Here is a 15,366-nt window from a genome sequence, read left to right as displayed (position 1 = left end):
ATTATTTTTTTACTTAAAAAGAATTAATGCGAATAATGGGAGATGGAAATAATGAGTAAAACACGCATTTACTGTGTGTGTTTTATGCGAAATTCCAATTTTGTGCATAAGTTAAATTCACAGTTTTGGATGGAAACCTGGCTTATATAAGCATATTAAAAAGTAATTCAAAATAATTCAAAATGACAAAAGCACACAACAAAATGACAAACTTTAAGTAAAATGTAAATGTAATCTGATTCAAGATATTAATAAAAACTGTAATATTATTTCAATAAAAGTTAAATAATGCTAAAGTTTTTCATATAATATTGTTTATATCAGATTTATTTCAGTAAAGAAAATAATTTTTAGTAGTTTGTTTTAGTTAACAGTAACTAATATAATATAATATATAATTGTTGTAATTATTTCTTGCGGCAACATTGACACAAACAAATGTGTAACTCAGTTTTAGCCAAAACCTGTTTATTTTTTGAGCTGTAAAACAGTCTAAATGGTCTAATAAAATCATGTTAAAAATAGTGGTTTTATTAATGCTATTTCTTTCAGTGATTAAATGCCTATTATAGCTGTAAAGAGCACGAGGCCATCTGTTTCTCTAATTCTGAACCCGTCCACATCTCCACACTACTGCTGTAGCCATAGTAACTATTACTTGGCAACAACACTGACTGAAGGTGTCAAAACCTGAAATGAAAATGCTGCAAAAGATGATAAAATAGAAGATTTGAGATATACAGATGAGAACGAGAGGTTCAGAGGTGTTTAGACGCCAGCACATCATCTGTTACTGACAGGACTGTCTTACCATACAGGATACACTCCCAGCCTGGAGCTGATGAACACCAGGGCAAACATGACAAACAGGACGTTGCAGAGTCTCTGGCATTTGGCGTAGTTGGCCATTTTAGCAGCCTGCAAACACAGATTTGCAGCATGATTAATATCAACTAATGCATGTAAATAGCACATCTTGCATCACCTATCTTGATTCCTGATTGTACAATATAATGGAATAGATAATACCATAAAAAACCATAAAGTCATCATATGTATAAATAACAAAATTAGTCAATTAAATTCATTTCAATTTTATTTTTAATCACATTATCAGTCACAGTAATGTATATATAAATATATATAATTATTATCTTTCATTATTACATCTACATTATGTATCTTTTATATTTGTTATATTTTATTTTTTAATATTTTATTTTAAATTTATTTATTATTATTATATTTTAATAAAAATGTTTTTTCCTATGCTAGATTATTTATTTACTTATTTCTTTATATTTTTCTTTATATGTCTAATTAAATATATTTAATATTTTAAATAACACTTCCAATGTTGGAGTCAAGTCAGGCCTTGTTGTTTTAACCTTGTCTCACCCAGAAATGAAAATAGCAATATTATCAGTGAATGTGGACTGTTTTTGTTCATAAAAATCTGCAATATAGCACTTAAATCATACTGACTACATGTATAGCACTTCTGTGGTATTTATTTGTACTTTGTGGAACTAGACAGCTGTGGTTTTGGAACAACATAAGGGAGAGTAAATAATAAATAATTTGTATTTTTGGGTGGACTATGCTTTTAAAAACATTTATGTAGCTGATAGATCAGCCAACTAACTTTCCAACATTAAAATTAGAATCTGTAACTTTAAAATTTCATTTACTAATGAATTCCTGTTGCTGTAGGTTTTGATAAGTGTACGAATAATTGACAGGATTGGAACAGGAAGTCACCTCCAGCAGGACGTCGGCAGCATCGTGCAGGCACATGACCAGCGTTCCCACCCGAACCATGTTATTCACATATGAGAAGGTGATTAGAGAGATGGTGGCCACATGATGCAGGAACATCAGGAGAAAGTCCTGCAGGAAGTCACACAGGAAGTGTAAACATTTTATGTCCTTTAAACCTACAAGACAAACATTGCTGCTATGCAGTACATTTTCCTGTGCTCATCATATATGTCTTAATACATGGATCAAATATGAAACTCATATCATATTAGTTACTTTAAAGAAAAAAAAAAAAAAAAATCACAATATCAAAATTAAATGAACATAAGTGTAAATTTTAAATCACTGACTGTTGTTTGAGATCAGATTTAATTAATTAACAAAAATTCCAAATAATATCAAATATTAACTTCAAGTTAGGGTTACAATTGTTAACTAAAAGTAAAGTCAAATAAAATAAAATAAAAAATAAGTAAAATAAAAACTAAAACCACAAAAGTCATTATTTGAAATAAAATTATATATAATATTATAACTTTGTATAATATATAATATAATTAACTGTTGCCAAGACATCATTTCTAATTTTCTTGCAGTTTAACTTGAAGTACTGAAATAATTTAAACTGTAATAAAGACTAATAAGAACTATATAAAAACTAAAATGACAAAAACAACAAAATTACTATAACAAATGAAAATGAACTCTGATAATATCAAATAAAAATAATTTAAAATATTAATAAAAACCATATTGATATTAACAAATATTTATTCATTAATAAAAACAGTTATACTAAAAGAACACTTTTTCAAGTTGACTCCTCCATGAAAGAGCTGACTTCAGCTGCTAAACCCTGACTGAGCAATGAATGACCAACTAGCTCTTTATTTCCTACCTGTTAGTCATTCGATTCATTTTCTTGCCATTATGTAAATGATCAAGTTATAATTAAAAATGTTTACGTGTCTGGGCTTAACCAAAGATATTTCTGAAAGTCTCTTACAGCCTTACAGCTTTTAAGAGTCTAAAATGTACTGCGAAACAGGAAGGGCTAATTCAGGTTTGCTTACATTTTCCCATAAACACTTCCATATAGATACAGCATGTCACTATATTAGCAACTACAGGACCTGGGCCCGTATGCACAAAACATCTTAAGGCTAAAATTAGCTCATAACTCACCAATTTAGGAGAAAATCTTAAAAATAATGGGCGTGTCAGTCCTAAATTTTTGTCTAAGAGTATTTCACAAAGCGTTTTAGCGCTAAAACTAGCTCCTAAATCTGTGAAATGTTAGAAGTAGTAAAGTCACTAAGACCAAGCCACAAACTATTCCTAAAATGTCTGTTGCCGGCAATCTGCCTCAGAATATAAACATTTTAGAAACATTTGACGATAATGAGCTTTTAAAAAGGTATCACCTTTGGCTTTGGAGGTTATCCTTGTTTTCATTAATCAGCTGGGTAAGAGGTAACATGTTCTTGCATCCAGTTTGGTTTTCTTTTACATTTGCATGTCTTACTATCAACCATGATTATTCTACTCTGCATATTCACTAATTATGAGAAGCATACACGTAAGAGGTTGACAATTAGCTGAACACATACTTGTTTAATTTGACACTTAGGCTGCGTTTTAAAATCTTTATTTGAATGTGGCAATTAACAGTTTTATTTTTAAACCTTTATTTGAATATGGCAACATATTCTATGAATAAATCTCTGACAGAGACTATCAGCCAATCACTGTGTGAGTTACATAGTTACTAAGCAAGCTGACATTATCCATAGCAACAAGGTCAGCCCCGCCCCTTTACTCTTAGCTTAAGACTTCTCTCTATTCCTTAGTAAAAGTTTGTCTCAGCAGCTTTGTGAACAGGTTTTAAGAGAAAACTCTTAGCTAAAAACTTTTACTGCTATTTAGAACTCCTAGTGGTAAAATAAAATGTTTTGTGAAACGCTCAACCAAAAACCCTGAATCAAATTAAACAGCTTCATTGTCAAACACTGCTATGAATCATATAGATAAAGAGCACTCTCAGAAATAAAGGTACAAAAGCTGTCACTGGGGCGGTACCTTTTCAAAAGGTACATGTTTGCACCTAAAGGGACCATTTTGGTACCTTAAAGGTACATATTAGTACTTAAAGTGTACATATTTGAACCTAATAGGTACAAAAGTGTACTTTTTGAAAAGGTACTGTCCCAGTGACAGCTTTTGTACCTTTATTTCTGAGAGTGAGGGAGCCTTCAGTGTCCTCACAGTCTATTCTCACTGAGGAAATCCTGTTGAAGAATGCTGTTAAGAGGCCAGGTGCTGCACTCAGTAAGCTGGTTGATGATGATGGTGATGAAGATGAGGAGGAAGTGCAGTGGGGTGAAAAACAGAACGGAAGCATGGCAAACGAAGAGTAGGGGCACACTGGTGCGGGCAGGAATGAGGCAGAGCACATCCTCAATGCGTGCACGGAAAAAACTGAAAGGATAGAGCAAAGAAAAACAAGATTTGCATTTCCTGAAGGAAACAGCAGGGCATGCAAGGCAGAAAAAAAAAACGATTTTTAGGTAGAGTTTTAGGTTGTGTGTGTGTGTTTGTTTGTTTTTTAACCGTCAAAAGTAAAAGTACATATGGGATTATATACACACACACACACATACATACACACAGGTATATATATATAAATATAAGTGAAAGTGATGTGACATGTGGCCAAGTATGGTGACCCATACTCGGAATTTGTGCTCTGCAGTTAACCCATCCATAGTGCCCACACACAGCAGTGAACACACACACACTGTGAACACACACCCGGAGCAGTGGGCAGCCATTTATGCTGCGTGCCCTTGGGAACAGTTGGGGGTTCGGTGCCTTGCTCAAGGGCACCTCAGTCGTGGTATTGAAGGTGGAAGAGAGCGCTGGACATTCACTCCCCCCACCTACAGTCCCTGCCGGACCTGAGACTCCTGAGAGCCCGACTCTCTAAAAGGCCACGACTTCATTCATATATATGTATTTATATATATTAACTTTTATATATAATTAACTTTGTATAATATATGATATAATTAACTGTTGCCAAGACATCATTTCTAATTTTCTTGCAGTTTAACTTGAAGTACTGAAATAATTTAAACTGTAATAAAAACTAATAAGAACTATATAAAAACTTTTTAAAAATGCAAAAACTAAAATGACAGAAACATACAACAAAATTACTATAACAAATGAAAATGAACCCTTATAATATCAAATAAAAATAATTTTAAATATTAATAAAAACCATATTGATATGAACAAATATTTATTCATTAATAAAAACAGTTATACTAAAAGAACACTTCAAGTTGACTCCTCCATGAAAGAGCTGACTTCAGCTGCTAAACCCTGACTGAGCAATGAATAACTAGCTCTTTATTTCCTACCTGTTAGTCATTCGATTCATTTTCTTGCCATTATGTAAATGATCAAGTTATAATTAAAAATGTTTATGTGTCTGGGCTTAACCAAAGATATATATATATATATATATATACACATACATACATACTATTATAGTTTTTGTTAATATCTTAAATTAGACAAATTTTTAAGATAATTATTATAAGAATTTATATTTTCTGTTTTAATTTTAATTTGAGTTAGTCTTTAGTTATTTTGTGTTTTTGTCATTTTTATTTTATATGTATATATATATATATATATATATAGTTAGTTATTAAGTTTTATTTATTAGTACTTAAACTAAAAGGAAATAAGATATGTTGATATAGCTGAAATATATTTATATAGCCAAGCTGAAATAAAATAAATAAAAATGTTTGTAATTAATAAAAAAACAAAACAAATTGTTACAAGTAATGAAATGTATTCATGGTTTTAGTAATTAACAATAATTATCTTGATACATAGGTTTTTAAAAATATTTTATTTAATATCAGTTAATGATTAAAATTTTATTTCAAGTAATGGAATCTATTCAATGTTTTATTAGTACCATATGAACCTTGATACATATATTTCTTTGTATAAATATATCAAGTTTTTTATATTCTATTTTATAACAGTTATTTTTTATGTCAAGTTAGTTACGTTTTTTTATGATTTTATATACAAATATAATTTCCAACAAACCTTAACCAGTATGTTGCCTTGCAAACACTAAAAACAGAAAAACATGTCAACAGTTAGCAGAGAAATGAGAGCGGCTGAGTGCATGAGTCCGGCACAGAGGGGTTGTGAAGGAAAGAAAATCTATAAAGCGCAGACTGCAGGTGCTAACTGCAATTTCAAGGAGTCTTTGAGAGCAAGCGTCCACCTGTTCAAACACACAGGCTGAGCTTCTCCTGCATTACGCCACAAAACCAATACGGCTGCGACAGAGAGCGCTCATGTCAGCTGCACGAGAGCACTTTTACATTGAGACCGCACTGCCGTAATCAACACGGGACAATTACACAGCCTGTGGAGCTCAATGAAGCTTTTGAGAGCGCTGAGGGCAGTCTGGATTTTAGTTGTTTACATTTGCATTCATTTACATGACATTTGTTTAAGACTGACGCTGTGTCCCAAACAGGCGCAGCGTGAGAAGTGAATGTGTCAGGTAATTTGCCTGTCCAAACTGAAAGCAGAAATGATGTGCGGTATGGTGCGATAACAGCCAAACAGAAAATAAATGATGTTAATGTAGCATTATGAATTATGTGAGGAAGGAGTTTTTGGACCAATGAGATTTGACGGTGGGCGGGGCAACCCAGTGCAGCCTGAGCAAGCACAGACTGTGCAACTGACAGAATGTCTAATTGAAGCTGGTTAGGAAAGACTCAGATTTACATGGAAGCTTTATCATTCATTGTTTGTCCAAAAATCATCCTAAATGCAAATGTATGACATTTTCCCAAAAAAAAGATTCCTGACTTTAGGTACTTAGCTATTATTTTATTTTATTTTCATTATATTTCATTTTCATTTTCATTCATTCATACAAAGTTTGAGATCAGTAAGATTTTATACATGTTTCTGAAAATAGTGTCTTGAGCCCATCAACGATGCATTTATTTGATCAAAAATACAGAAAATAAAGTAATATTGTGAAATTTTATTACAATTTAAAATAACCATTTTCTCTTTATATATTAAAATGTAATTTATTCTTGTGATGCAAAGCTGAATTTTCAGCATCGTTACTCGAGTCTTCAGTGTCACATGATCCTTCAGAAATCATTCTAATATGTTGATTTGCTGCCCAAGAATCAATGTTGAAATATTTTGGAGGAAACTGTCATACTGTATTTTTTCAGGATGCTTTGATGCATAGCAGATTCAAAAGAACAGCATTTATTTCAAATGCAAATCTTTTGTAACAATATAAAAGTCTTTACTGACACTTTAGAGCAATTTAATGCATCCTTGCTCAATTTCTTAAAAAAAACAAAAAACACTTACTGACCCCAAACTTTTGAATGATAATGCATTTATTAATTTACTTGGTGTGCTTAATATACAACAGTAGTAGACCAACATTTTAAACAATATTCCCACTTTTCCATTTAATTGATCCTGTATTATCAAAATAATAAATTTGCAACAAATTAAACTGCAAAAGTTTAATTTCCAGATAAATTAGTATAATTTGTCAGGCACCCATTGACTTGCAATATTTTCCAAATGTTAATTTAAAAACCGCAATTTACGCACATGACAATGCATTCATAAAGAAACTCAACTCAATCTTGCATATAAATGAACATCATGCATACTGATCATAAATATGCATTTTTGAATATCATATGAATATCAGAACACAATGAATATTAAACACTTTACGCCTCAGCTGAAATTAAGTGGCAGCAGTTATTAGTGGTCATGATTTCACACATTTAAAAGGAAGTTTCTCCGAAACCAGAAAACCCATCCACCCCTGCACAGCAGAGGAAACAAGAGCCCTGCACGTCGCTGCTAATAAACCCAGCATGATCCCTCTCACGAGAAACTCAAAGCGCTGCAGCAGACGCGTCTAACCAGACCAAAGCAACGCTCGCTGCCTTCCACAAAGCTATCTTTCAAGTTCAGATGTGCAGTAACTGCTGCCAGCAGCCCAATACTGATGCTCTGAAGATGAAAAACAGTTTTATCTGAGGCTGTAAACTCATGGTTAACGTACCTTTCTTCTGATGTCTGTGAATTGCGAGAAGAGCAGTGACAGATAGAAGGACAGCTCCAGTATGTAGAAGTAATGCAAATCCACGGTTAACGGCTATAAAAGTCAGACACAATAGAGTCAGCAACACAAAACCACACATATAGCAGCCCTAATGGGTATTTTGAGCAGGGATTCCCAAACTTTTTTGGCAGCTGAACTCCTCTGACCTAAAATGTTAGTTACATTTATAAGTTTAAGTTAAGTTTGCAAAGAAACAAATCCATCGTTCGGGTGTTTTCACTTTAAGCTGTCACTTCTGGCCAAAATACGACTCCATAATCCATAATAACGCTTTCTCTGTGAAAAAATTCCATCCCCTGTTGTTGTCCTCTCACATCAAACTCCAAGTATTTGTTAAGAACTGTTTTGGACTCTTTTCCCTTGTAAACAGTGCTTGATCTGTTCATATTCTGTTCTCTCCTGATTCAGACAACATGACTTTTTCACTGGAGAAAGCAATATTATGGATAAAGAACCTGTATTTTAGGTTAAAAAAAATTTTTTTTTCAAACATGCAGCTTTTCTCTTCCCAGAACATTCACTAATAGACTAGAATGATGTGGATTGTGATGCTTTTATCAGCTGTTTGGACTCTCATTCTGACGGCACCCATTCACTGCAGAGGATCCACTGGTGAGCAAGTGATGGAATGCTACATTTCTCCAAATCTGTTCTGATGAAGAAACTAACTCATCTACATCTTGGATGGCCAGAGGGTGAGTAGATTTTCAGCAAATTTTCATTTTTAATATTTCAATTTTAACAAAACATTTGCATGTTCATGCTTCTCTGATGTTGGTTTGTGCACATGGTGATAAACAAATAAAAACATTTTGTATTTTTAATTTATTTGATAAAATATTAAATACACTTTAACTTAAATTAAATGTCAAATATAATATTTTTATTTTAAATTATGTTTATTTTAATTGGATATTTTTATGATTTCATTATTAGCTTTTCATCAACTCGTGGACCCGCTGACGTTCTGCAAACCGCAGTTTGGGAATCCCTGATTTAGGACCTTAAGAATTGCTTTAGAAATGTAAAAACTGAATGATCTGCTTCTGTTTGACTATACAATGTTAATTCATTGCCATGCAAAATGGTTACCAACTTTCAAAAAGTATCTAATAGTCAGAGTGGGTAGAACACAACCATGAAAAACTATGACTGTTTTGCCTCAAAAAACACTTGGATCTCAGGGGGCATTTACACGACACCATGATCAACCAAAAATAGAAAACTTTTAATGTGTTTTGGCCGTTCATTTATACAACAATGGCATATTCGGGGCTGAAAACACTGTGTTTATTCAGTCATTATCGCTGACCTGTGTAAATGGGGATCGTTTTGACAATGTTGTCATCTGTATGTGAAACCTTTCAAGAACGTAAAGGAAAAACTGTTCCGTTTTTAGTAAATCGTTATCGTGTAAACACTCTCTCAGAGAGAAAAAAAGCATGATACAGTATGACCTATTTAATAATTGTTATTGATATATCAGACAGTATAAATGTACCTGATAGGGGTAGTTGTACCAGCACTCTCGGGTGTTCCACAGCCACGGGCTCTTTAAAATCAAACACAGAGACACAAATGATCTCCTGAGCTTTTCACTAAAGACACAAGATAATGTCTTTTGAAAGAGCTTTTTGAATTCTGCTACATCAAAGTATGAAAAAGACTGAAAATACAGTCATTATCCTCAGTGCTAGCTACATAATTGAAATGCTTTGAATTCACTTTTTCCCCTCTCGATAAACCACGTCATTATGTAGGAAAGTTAGATGGCATCAAAGCCTGGTATTGTGTTTCCTGTGAGAATACTGACATATGATCCAATCCAATGCAACTTTTGGCTAATTAGCAACTTCACAGCATCGTTCTCAAAGGCCACATTCGAGAATAAGAAAACCCGTGGACAGACGTCTGATGCTGTAACGTCATTACATGTTCTTTAAATGACAAACTATGCAAGAACTATGGTAAATTCTCCTTAGGACAAGTAGAAACAAGTGCTTTATAGTCTTAAAATGTCTCTGTTTTCCTCCTGTGTTAAATCTATTCGGTGCTAACACCCTGTTTTGTTGTGATTCAGCTAGTTTGATTGGTTCAAGGGTTCAAATGCTTCACTAAATTCAAACGCCTGTGCAGAAAATGAATTGAGGAAAACACTTCCAGAACCAAAGCTTATGAAAAATCCAGTGGTTATGGTTGTGTCCAGTTTTATTGTTCTGCATTGCATGGGTTCAAATGGACCGCAAGTAAAGAAATATTCTCTGGATTTCATTTCACTTTAGACTGTTTGTCTTCCCATGACCAATGATTTTTAGGACAAGGACACTGAAGAATCCACTACCAATTTCTCAATAGCCTGCTCTTCCTAATTGAGATGAATGCAACAGATGAATCTGTTCTTCAGTCCTTGAGCCTGTATGAGCTGTAGGTCTGTTTAGGGTTTATGTTAGCCCACTTCCACTTCTGCTCCTATTAATAACAGCAGCAGGAGAAACGCGTCCCATCTGAGGCAAATGAACTCATTCAGTAAAGTGCACTGTCATGCAAGTTCAAGAAGTTCACCTTTAGCCTAGTTTCTACAAAGACACAGCATTACCTACTTACGTCTATTCATAAATAATACTGTGTTCCCAAATATGCTCGTTTTTGGAACATCGGTTTTGAATTAATGTGCAAATGACGCTTAATACTCGTTTAAAGGAAGAGTTTATTAAAACATTATATTTATTCGTCTTTATTTGCTTACTTTCCAAAGCTGTATGAAAATGTGCAAAATATTTACATATTTTATTTCTAAAATATTATATATATAATTTTTCTTTTGCATTTATGTAATTTATATTTTTATTTGTCATGTTTTGTTGGCTGATCCTCACTTATGTTACAAGTACCTTATGCACCATTATATTTTATACCTTAATATATTTTTATATTATAATATTTTTCTATTTTATAAATGTTACTATTTGTATATGTATATATATATATATATATATATATATATATATATATATAGAAAAATAGTATGTGATATGCAATTTCTATACATCTATCTATCTACCTATCTACCTATCTATCTATCTATCTATCTATCTATCTACCTACCTATCCATCCATCCATCCATCCATCCATCCATCCATCCATCCATCCATCCATCCATCCATCTATCTGTCATCTATCTATCTTTTTTTCTCTCTCTCTCTCTCTCTCTCTCTCTCTCTCTCTATATATATATATATTGCTGGTCCTTACTATTTAATACATTTTTCTATTTTTTATGTCTTTTTCTATTTTTAAAAAAATATGTTTTATACATTTTAATGTTTTTTTTTAAATATATTTTCATATATAAATATAATTTATAGATATAAACTACATACATTTATATGTAATTGTATCAGTCTACTTGCTGCATCTACTTAAAACTTTCAAATGAATGCAGTAAAATCATATCAAAATGCATATGATTGATGATGATAAGCTTCATTCAAGTCCATTTGCGATATACTGTGCAGCCCTAGTTTGGAAAAACAACATGATATTGAGTAAACAATGAGAGAATCTTTATTTCTGTGTGAACTATCCTTTAATTGCTTCATTGAAGAGTCAAAGATGCGGCCAGTTCTTCTGAACATGTTTGCTTGGAGGAAAATAATCTGCATTATGGATAGAGTAATGAATTATGAATAGCTTTATGAGAGGAAGGGCAGAGAGAGAGAGAGAAAGAGCGTTTATGGATGCCGTCTCTCACCGCACAGTACGACACAACAAATAAAATCAAAATCAAGTCAGAGCTGACATCTATCTAACTTCATCTTGTCTGCATGTTCGCTCCGCAAAACCCCAAGAGGTGATGAAAGGCAAAACGAAGAATAACTCTCAGTGTGCTGCTGCATTTTGTAGTCGTGATACCAAATAAGTAAATAAAAAACTGTGACACTGCATCTATTTGATAATGCTGTGAAAAAAACAAAGCTTCTCTGCTCGACAACATCCTGTCAACAACTCAGGAGTGTTTTATGGAAACAACAAGATTGAGAGCAAAACAGAATAATGGATGCATCGACTTGTCAATCATAAAAGATGTACTGTTTCACAATGACCATCAATTATTCAGCCAAGAGAGATTGTTTACCTTCTTCAGGAAGCGCACACCGTACGTAAATATGTACAGGTAAAACGTGAACCTCCACCTGTGAAGAAAACACACAGAGCAGGACATTCAGAAACATTGCATTTTGCATTACTATTGCACCAAAAGGTCATTTTAACGCAGAAGCATCAACAAGAAAAGCTTTGTGTCCTCATTTCATCCAGAGATGGGGGAGGTGAACACAGCGATCAGGTTAACCCCACTCCTCACACTCAAATACTTCAACATTGATTAGGAATTCAATGTGCAAGATGTCCTGTTTTTTAAGTCCTGCTGTTACCGTGACAACATTTCACAGCACATCCTTCATAACAAAGGCCAAGCTGAAGATAGGACGCTGGCCTGGGCTGATAAAACATCTCATTCTGTCCGTTCCCTCCATAATTAGCCCTTAAATGAGTGCACTGAGAGGCAGAGTTTAGTGCATAACAAACATACACTACCATTCAAGTTTGGGGTCAGCGAGGTTGCTTTAAAGAAATTAATATTTTCATTCTGCAAGGATGCATTGATCAAAGTAAGGACATTTAGAATGATTTCTATTTCAAATGAATGCTGTTCTTTTGAACTTCCTGAAGAAATAAAATAAAATAGCACAACTATTTCAACTATTCAACATTATCCAAAATTTTTTTTTTTTTTAGCACATCAAAATGTCAATTTTTTCAATGTCAATGTCAAAAAAAATAGTTTGGAAACACTTTTAGCCTAAATGCAGCGTCCGAGTGTCCATGTCATTTCTTTGTAATGTTCAATTGTGCATTAAATATATATTATTTTAAATTTAAATTGTCTATTAAATTATTTCTATTCTATAAGACATGTTGCCTCTCAAACATGGAAACTGTTTCACTTTTTTATTTATTTAATTTTGCGATACAACAAAACTTACGCAACAATGCATAGAGAAGACATCAATACAAACACCATTTTATCAGTTTTATAACTTATTAACTTGTTTATGCATTTTCACTTTGCTGATAACACAAGCCCACAGAAGATGGATAAAAACATAGTTACATAATAATAATGCTTCTGAACTGCAAATCAGCATATTAAAATGATTTCTGAAGACTTGAGTAATGCTGAAAATCCATCTTATTAAAATACATTCAAATAGAAACTAACAATATTTCACAGTCTTACTGTTTTTACTGTATATTTGACGGTGAGCAGTACCTTTGGAATTGAAAGTATAACCTGCATTTCTTAAATGCATCGCTTCTGATCAATTCGGAATAGCCAACCATCCAGTATTTATCAAACAGATACCTCTATTGGAATTATTTGATTAACTCCAGTATTCCAGTGGTTAAGATAAATCATGCTTCTGTCCCTTGACTGGCCCGACTATCAAAAAACCCCACAAATGCTATGCTAATCTTGCAGTCTAATTCATCTTAAAACTAGTAATACACTTTAAAAACGTTTAAGGAAAATGTGATTCTTCATGATATGACTCTTTAATAAACTGTAATGTTTTTTTTTTAAAGTACATTTTATGCACGTTGACTTGATGTTGAGAGTACAATCTGGGTCCTGAAGCAACACCAGTTGAAAAGCAATGCTCTAAAACGCTCTGCACCAGTTGCCCTATTTTTCAACATGTCATCTGTATGAGTCACCCTAAACCACTTGTTCCACCACAAACCAAACACACACACACACTTACACTTCTCTCACCAAGCTTTCCAGTGCTGATTCATGTAACCTTTTCCCCTATTCTTTTGGATTTTTTTTCCATCCATCATCTTCTGCAAGTCTGAATACTCTAGAGAAGTGTTTCTTAAACTTTTTGGGCCAAGACCCACCTTCTGTTGAATTCGACTGGCCTTTGCAGATCTCTGGAAGAGCCTTAAAAACACAGCGAAAATAACACTTCATGTTTTGAAATCTAACTTATACCTCACGATAACTGTATGCTCAAAACTGAGTGCTGAACTGAGTGTTGAGTCAAAATCAGCCCACACTTTAAACTGTTTGGCTGATTGTCTCAGTTTTTGCCTGCTGTCTTTTTTGCATGAGAACACTACTAAAGCTCAAACAATAGAGCACTGCGCTAACAATGGTGAGATCATGAGTAAAGTTTCCAGGAAATGCATGAAGTGATCAAATGCACAACCTGAATGCAATGACACATTCAATGTCAATGGATGAAAGCATCTGCCACATGCATAAACATACATGGAAAACACTGCCAGTGCAGCATGAGCGGACAATATAAAAATGTGGCCTATGCATGAGTCTTACCGAGGTATAACAATACATCAAAACTGAGAATCAGACACAAAATAGAAAAAAAGATTTGAATTAATTGTATATTTTTTATTGCTGTGCTGTGTCTGATGGACATCTATGGAGAACCGCTGCTATTAAGACAGATGGCAAGGCCATTAAAACTAGAGATTATGGTAGTCGTTTGCACAAAAAGGGAGAGATGCCAATGTGCAACACTAAAAGGAATAAATGACCAAGTAGGCAAAACCCAGAAACAAGTTCAGATTTTTGCACTTCAGGTTCCATTGTCGCAAAGTCAATGAGTTTTTTGAATGGGTTTCTTCTGGCTACTAAATGTCTGTGGTTAACACGAGCTTAAAATATTTTCACGTTTTATTCTACAACATAAAATGTATTAGTACTACCCAACTTGTGAATATTTTTTTTTTTTACTGATGATAGAGTGACCATACATGATCTTTTTCTCTGACGTGTACTGGCTGGGATTTCGAAATTGCCTAAAATGCCTGTGTTTTGCCTTGGTTTCCTGTTGACAAGCTCTCAACAGTCTTCATATATGTGACCCTGGAGCACAAAACCAGTCTTAAGTCGCTGGGGTATATTTGTAGCAATAGCCAAAAATACATTGTATGAGTCAAAATTATCGATTTTTCTTTTATGCCAAAAATCATTAGGATATTAAGTAAAGATCATGTTCCATGAAGATATTTTGTACATTTCTTACCGTAAATATATCAAAACTTGATTTTTGATTAGCAATATGCATAGCTAAGAACTTAATTTGGACAATTTTAAAGGCGATTTTCTCTGTATTTTGATTTTTTTGCACCCTCAGATTCTCAAATAGTTGCATCTCAGCCAAATATTGTTCTGTCCTAACAAACCATACATCAATGGAAAGCTTATTTATTCAGCTTTCAGATGATGTATAAATCTAATTTTTTGAAAATTGACACTTAAGACTGGTTTTGTGGTCCAGGGTCACATATT

The 15,366-nt window shown here is 33.4% G+C and overlaps 1 protein-coding gene across 3 annotated transcripts in view; it reads right to left on the bottom strand.

Moving 5' to 3' along the window:
• Positions 1–15,366, bottom strand: part of cers6 (ceramide synthase 6) — a 47,095-nt gene that overhangs the window by 9,435 nt on the left and 22,294 nt on the right. For all 3 annotated transcript variants that reach the window (XM_058787956.1, XM_058787955.1, XM_058787954.1), the window contains exons 4-8: positions 12,121–12,178; positions 9,486–9,536; positions 7,925–8,017; positions 1,762–1,890; positions 812–918 (exon numbers count right to left, since the gene is read on the bottom strand). In XM_058787956.1, coding sequence (XP_058643939.1) covers positions 812–918; positions 1,762–1,890; positions 7,925–8,017; positions 9,486–9,536; positions 12,121–12,178 — 438 coding nt within the window. The remainder of the gene's footprint in view (positions 1–811; positions 919–1,761; positions 1,891–7,924; positions 8,018–9,485; positions 9,537–12,120; positions 12,179–15,366) is intronic.

Source organism: Onychostoma macrolepis, chromosome 09 (genome assembly GCF_012432095.1).
Source record: "Onychostoma macrolepis isolate SWU-2019 chromosome 09, ASM1243209v1, whole genome shotgun sequence".
NCBI lineage: Eukaryota > Metazoa > Chordata > Actinopteri > Cypriniformes > Cyprinidae > Onychostoma > Onychostoma macrolepis.
Note: the sequence above shows the minus strand (reverse complement) of the source record. Positions and strands in the feature narration are given on the sequence as shown.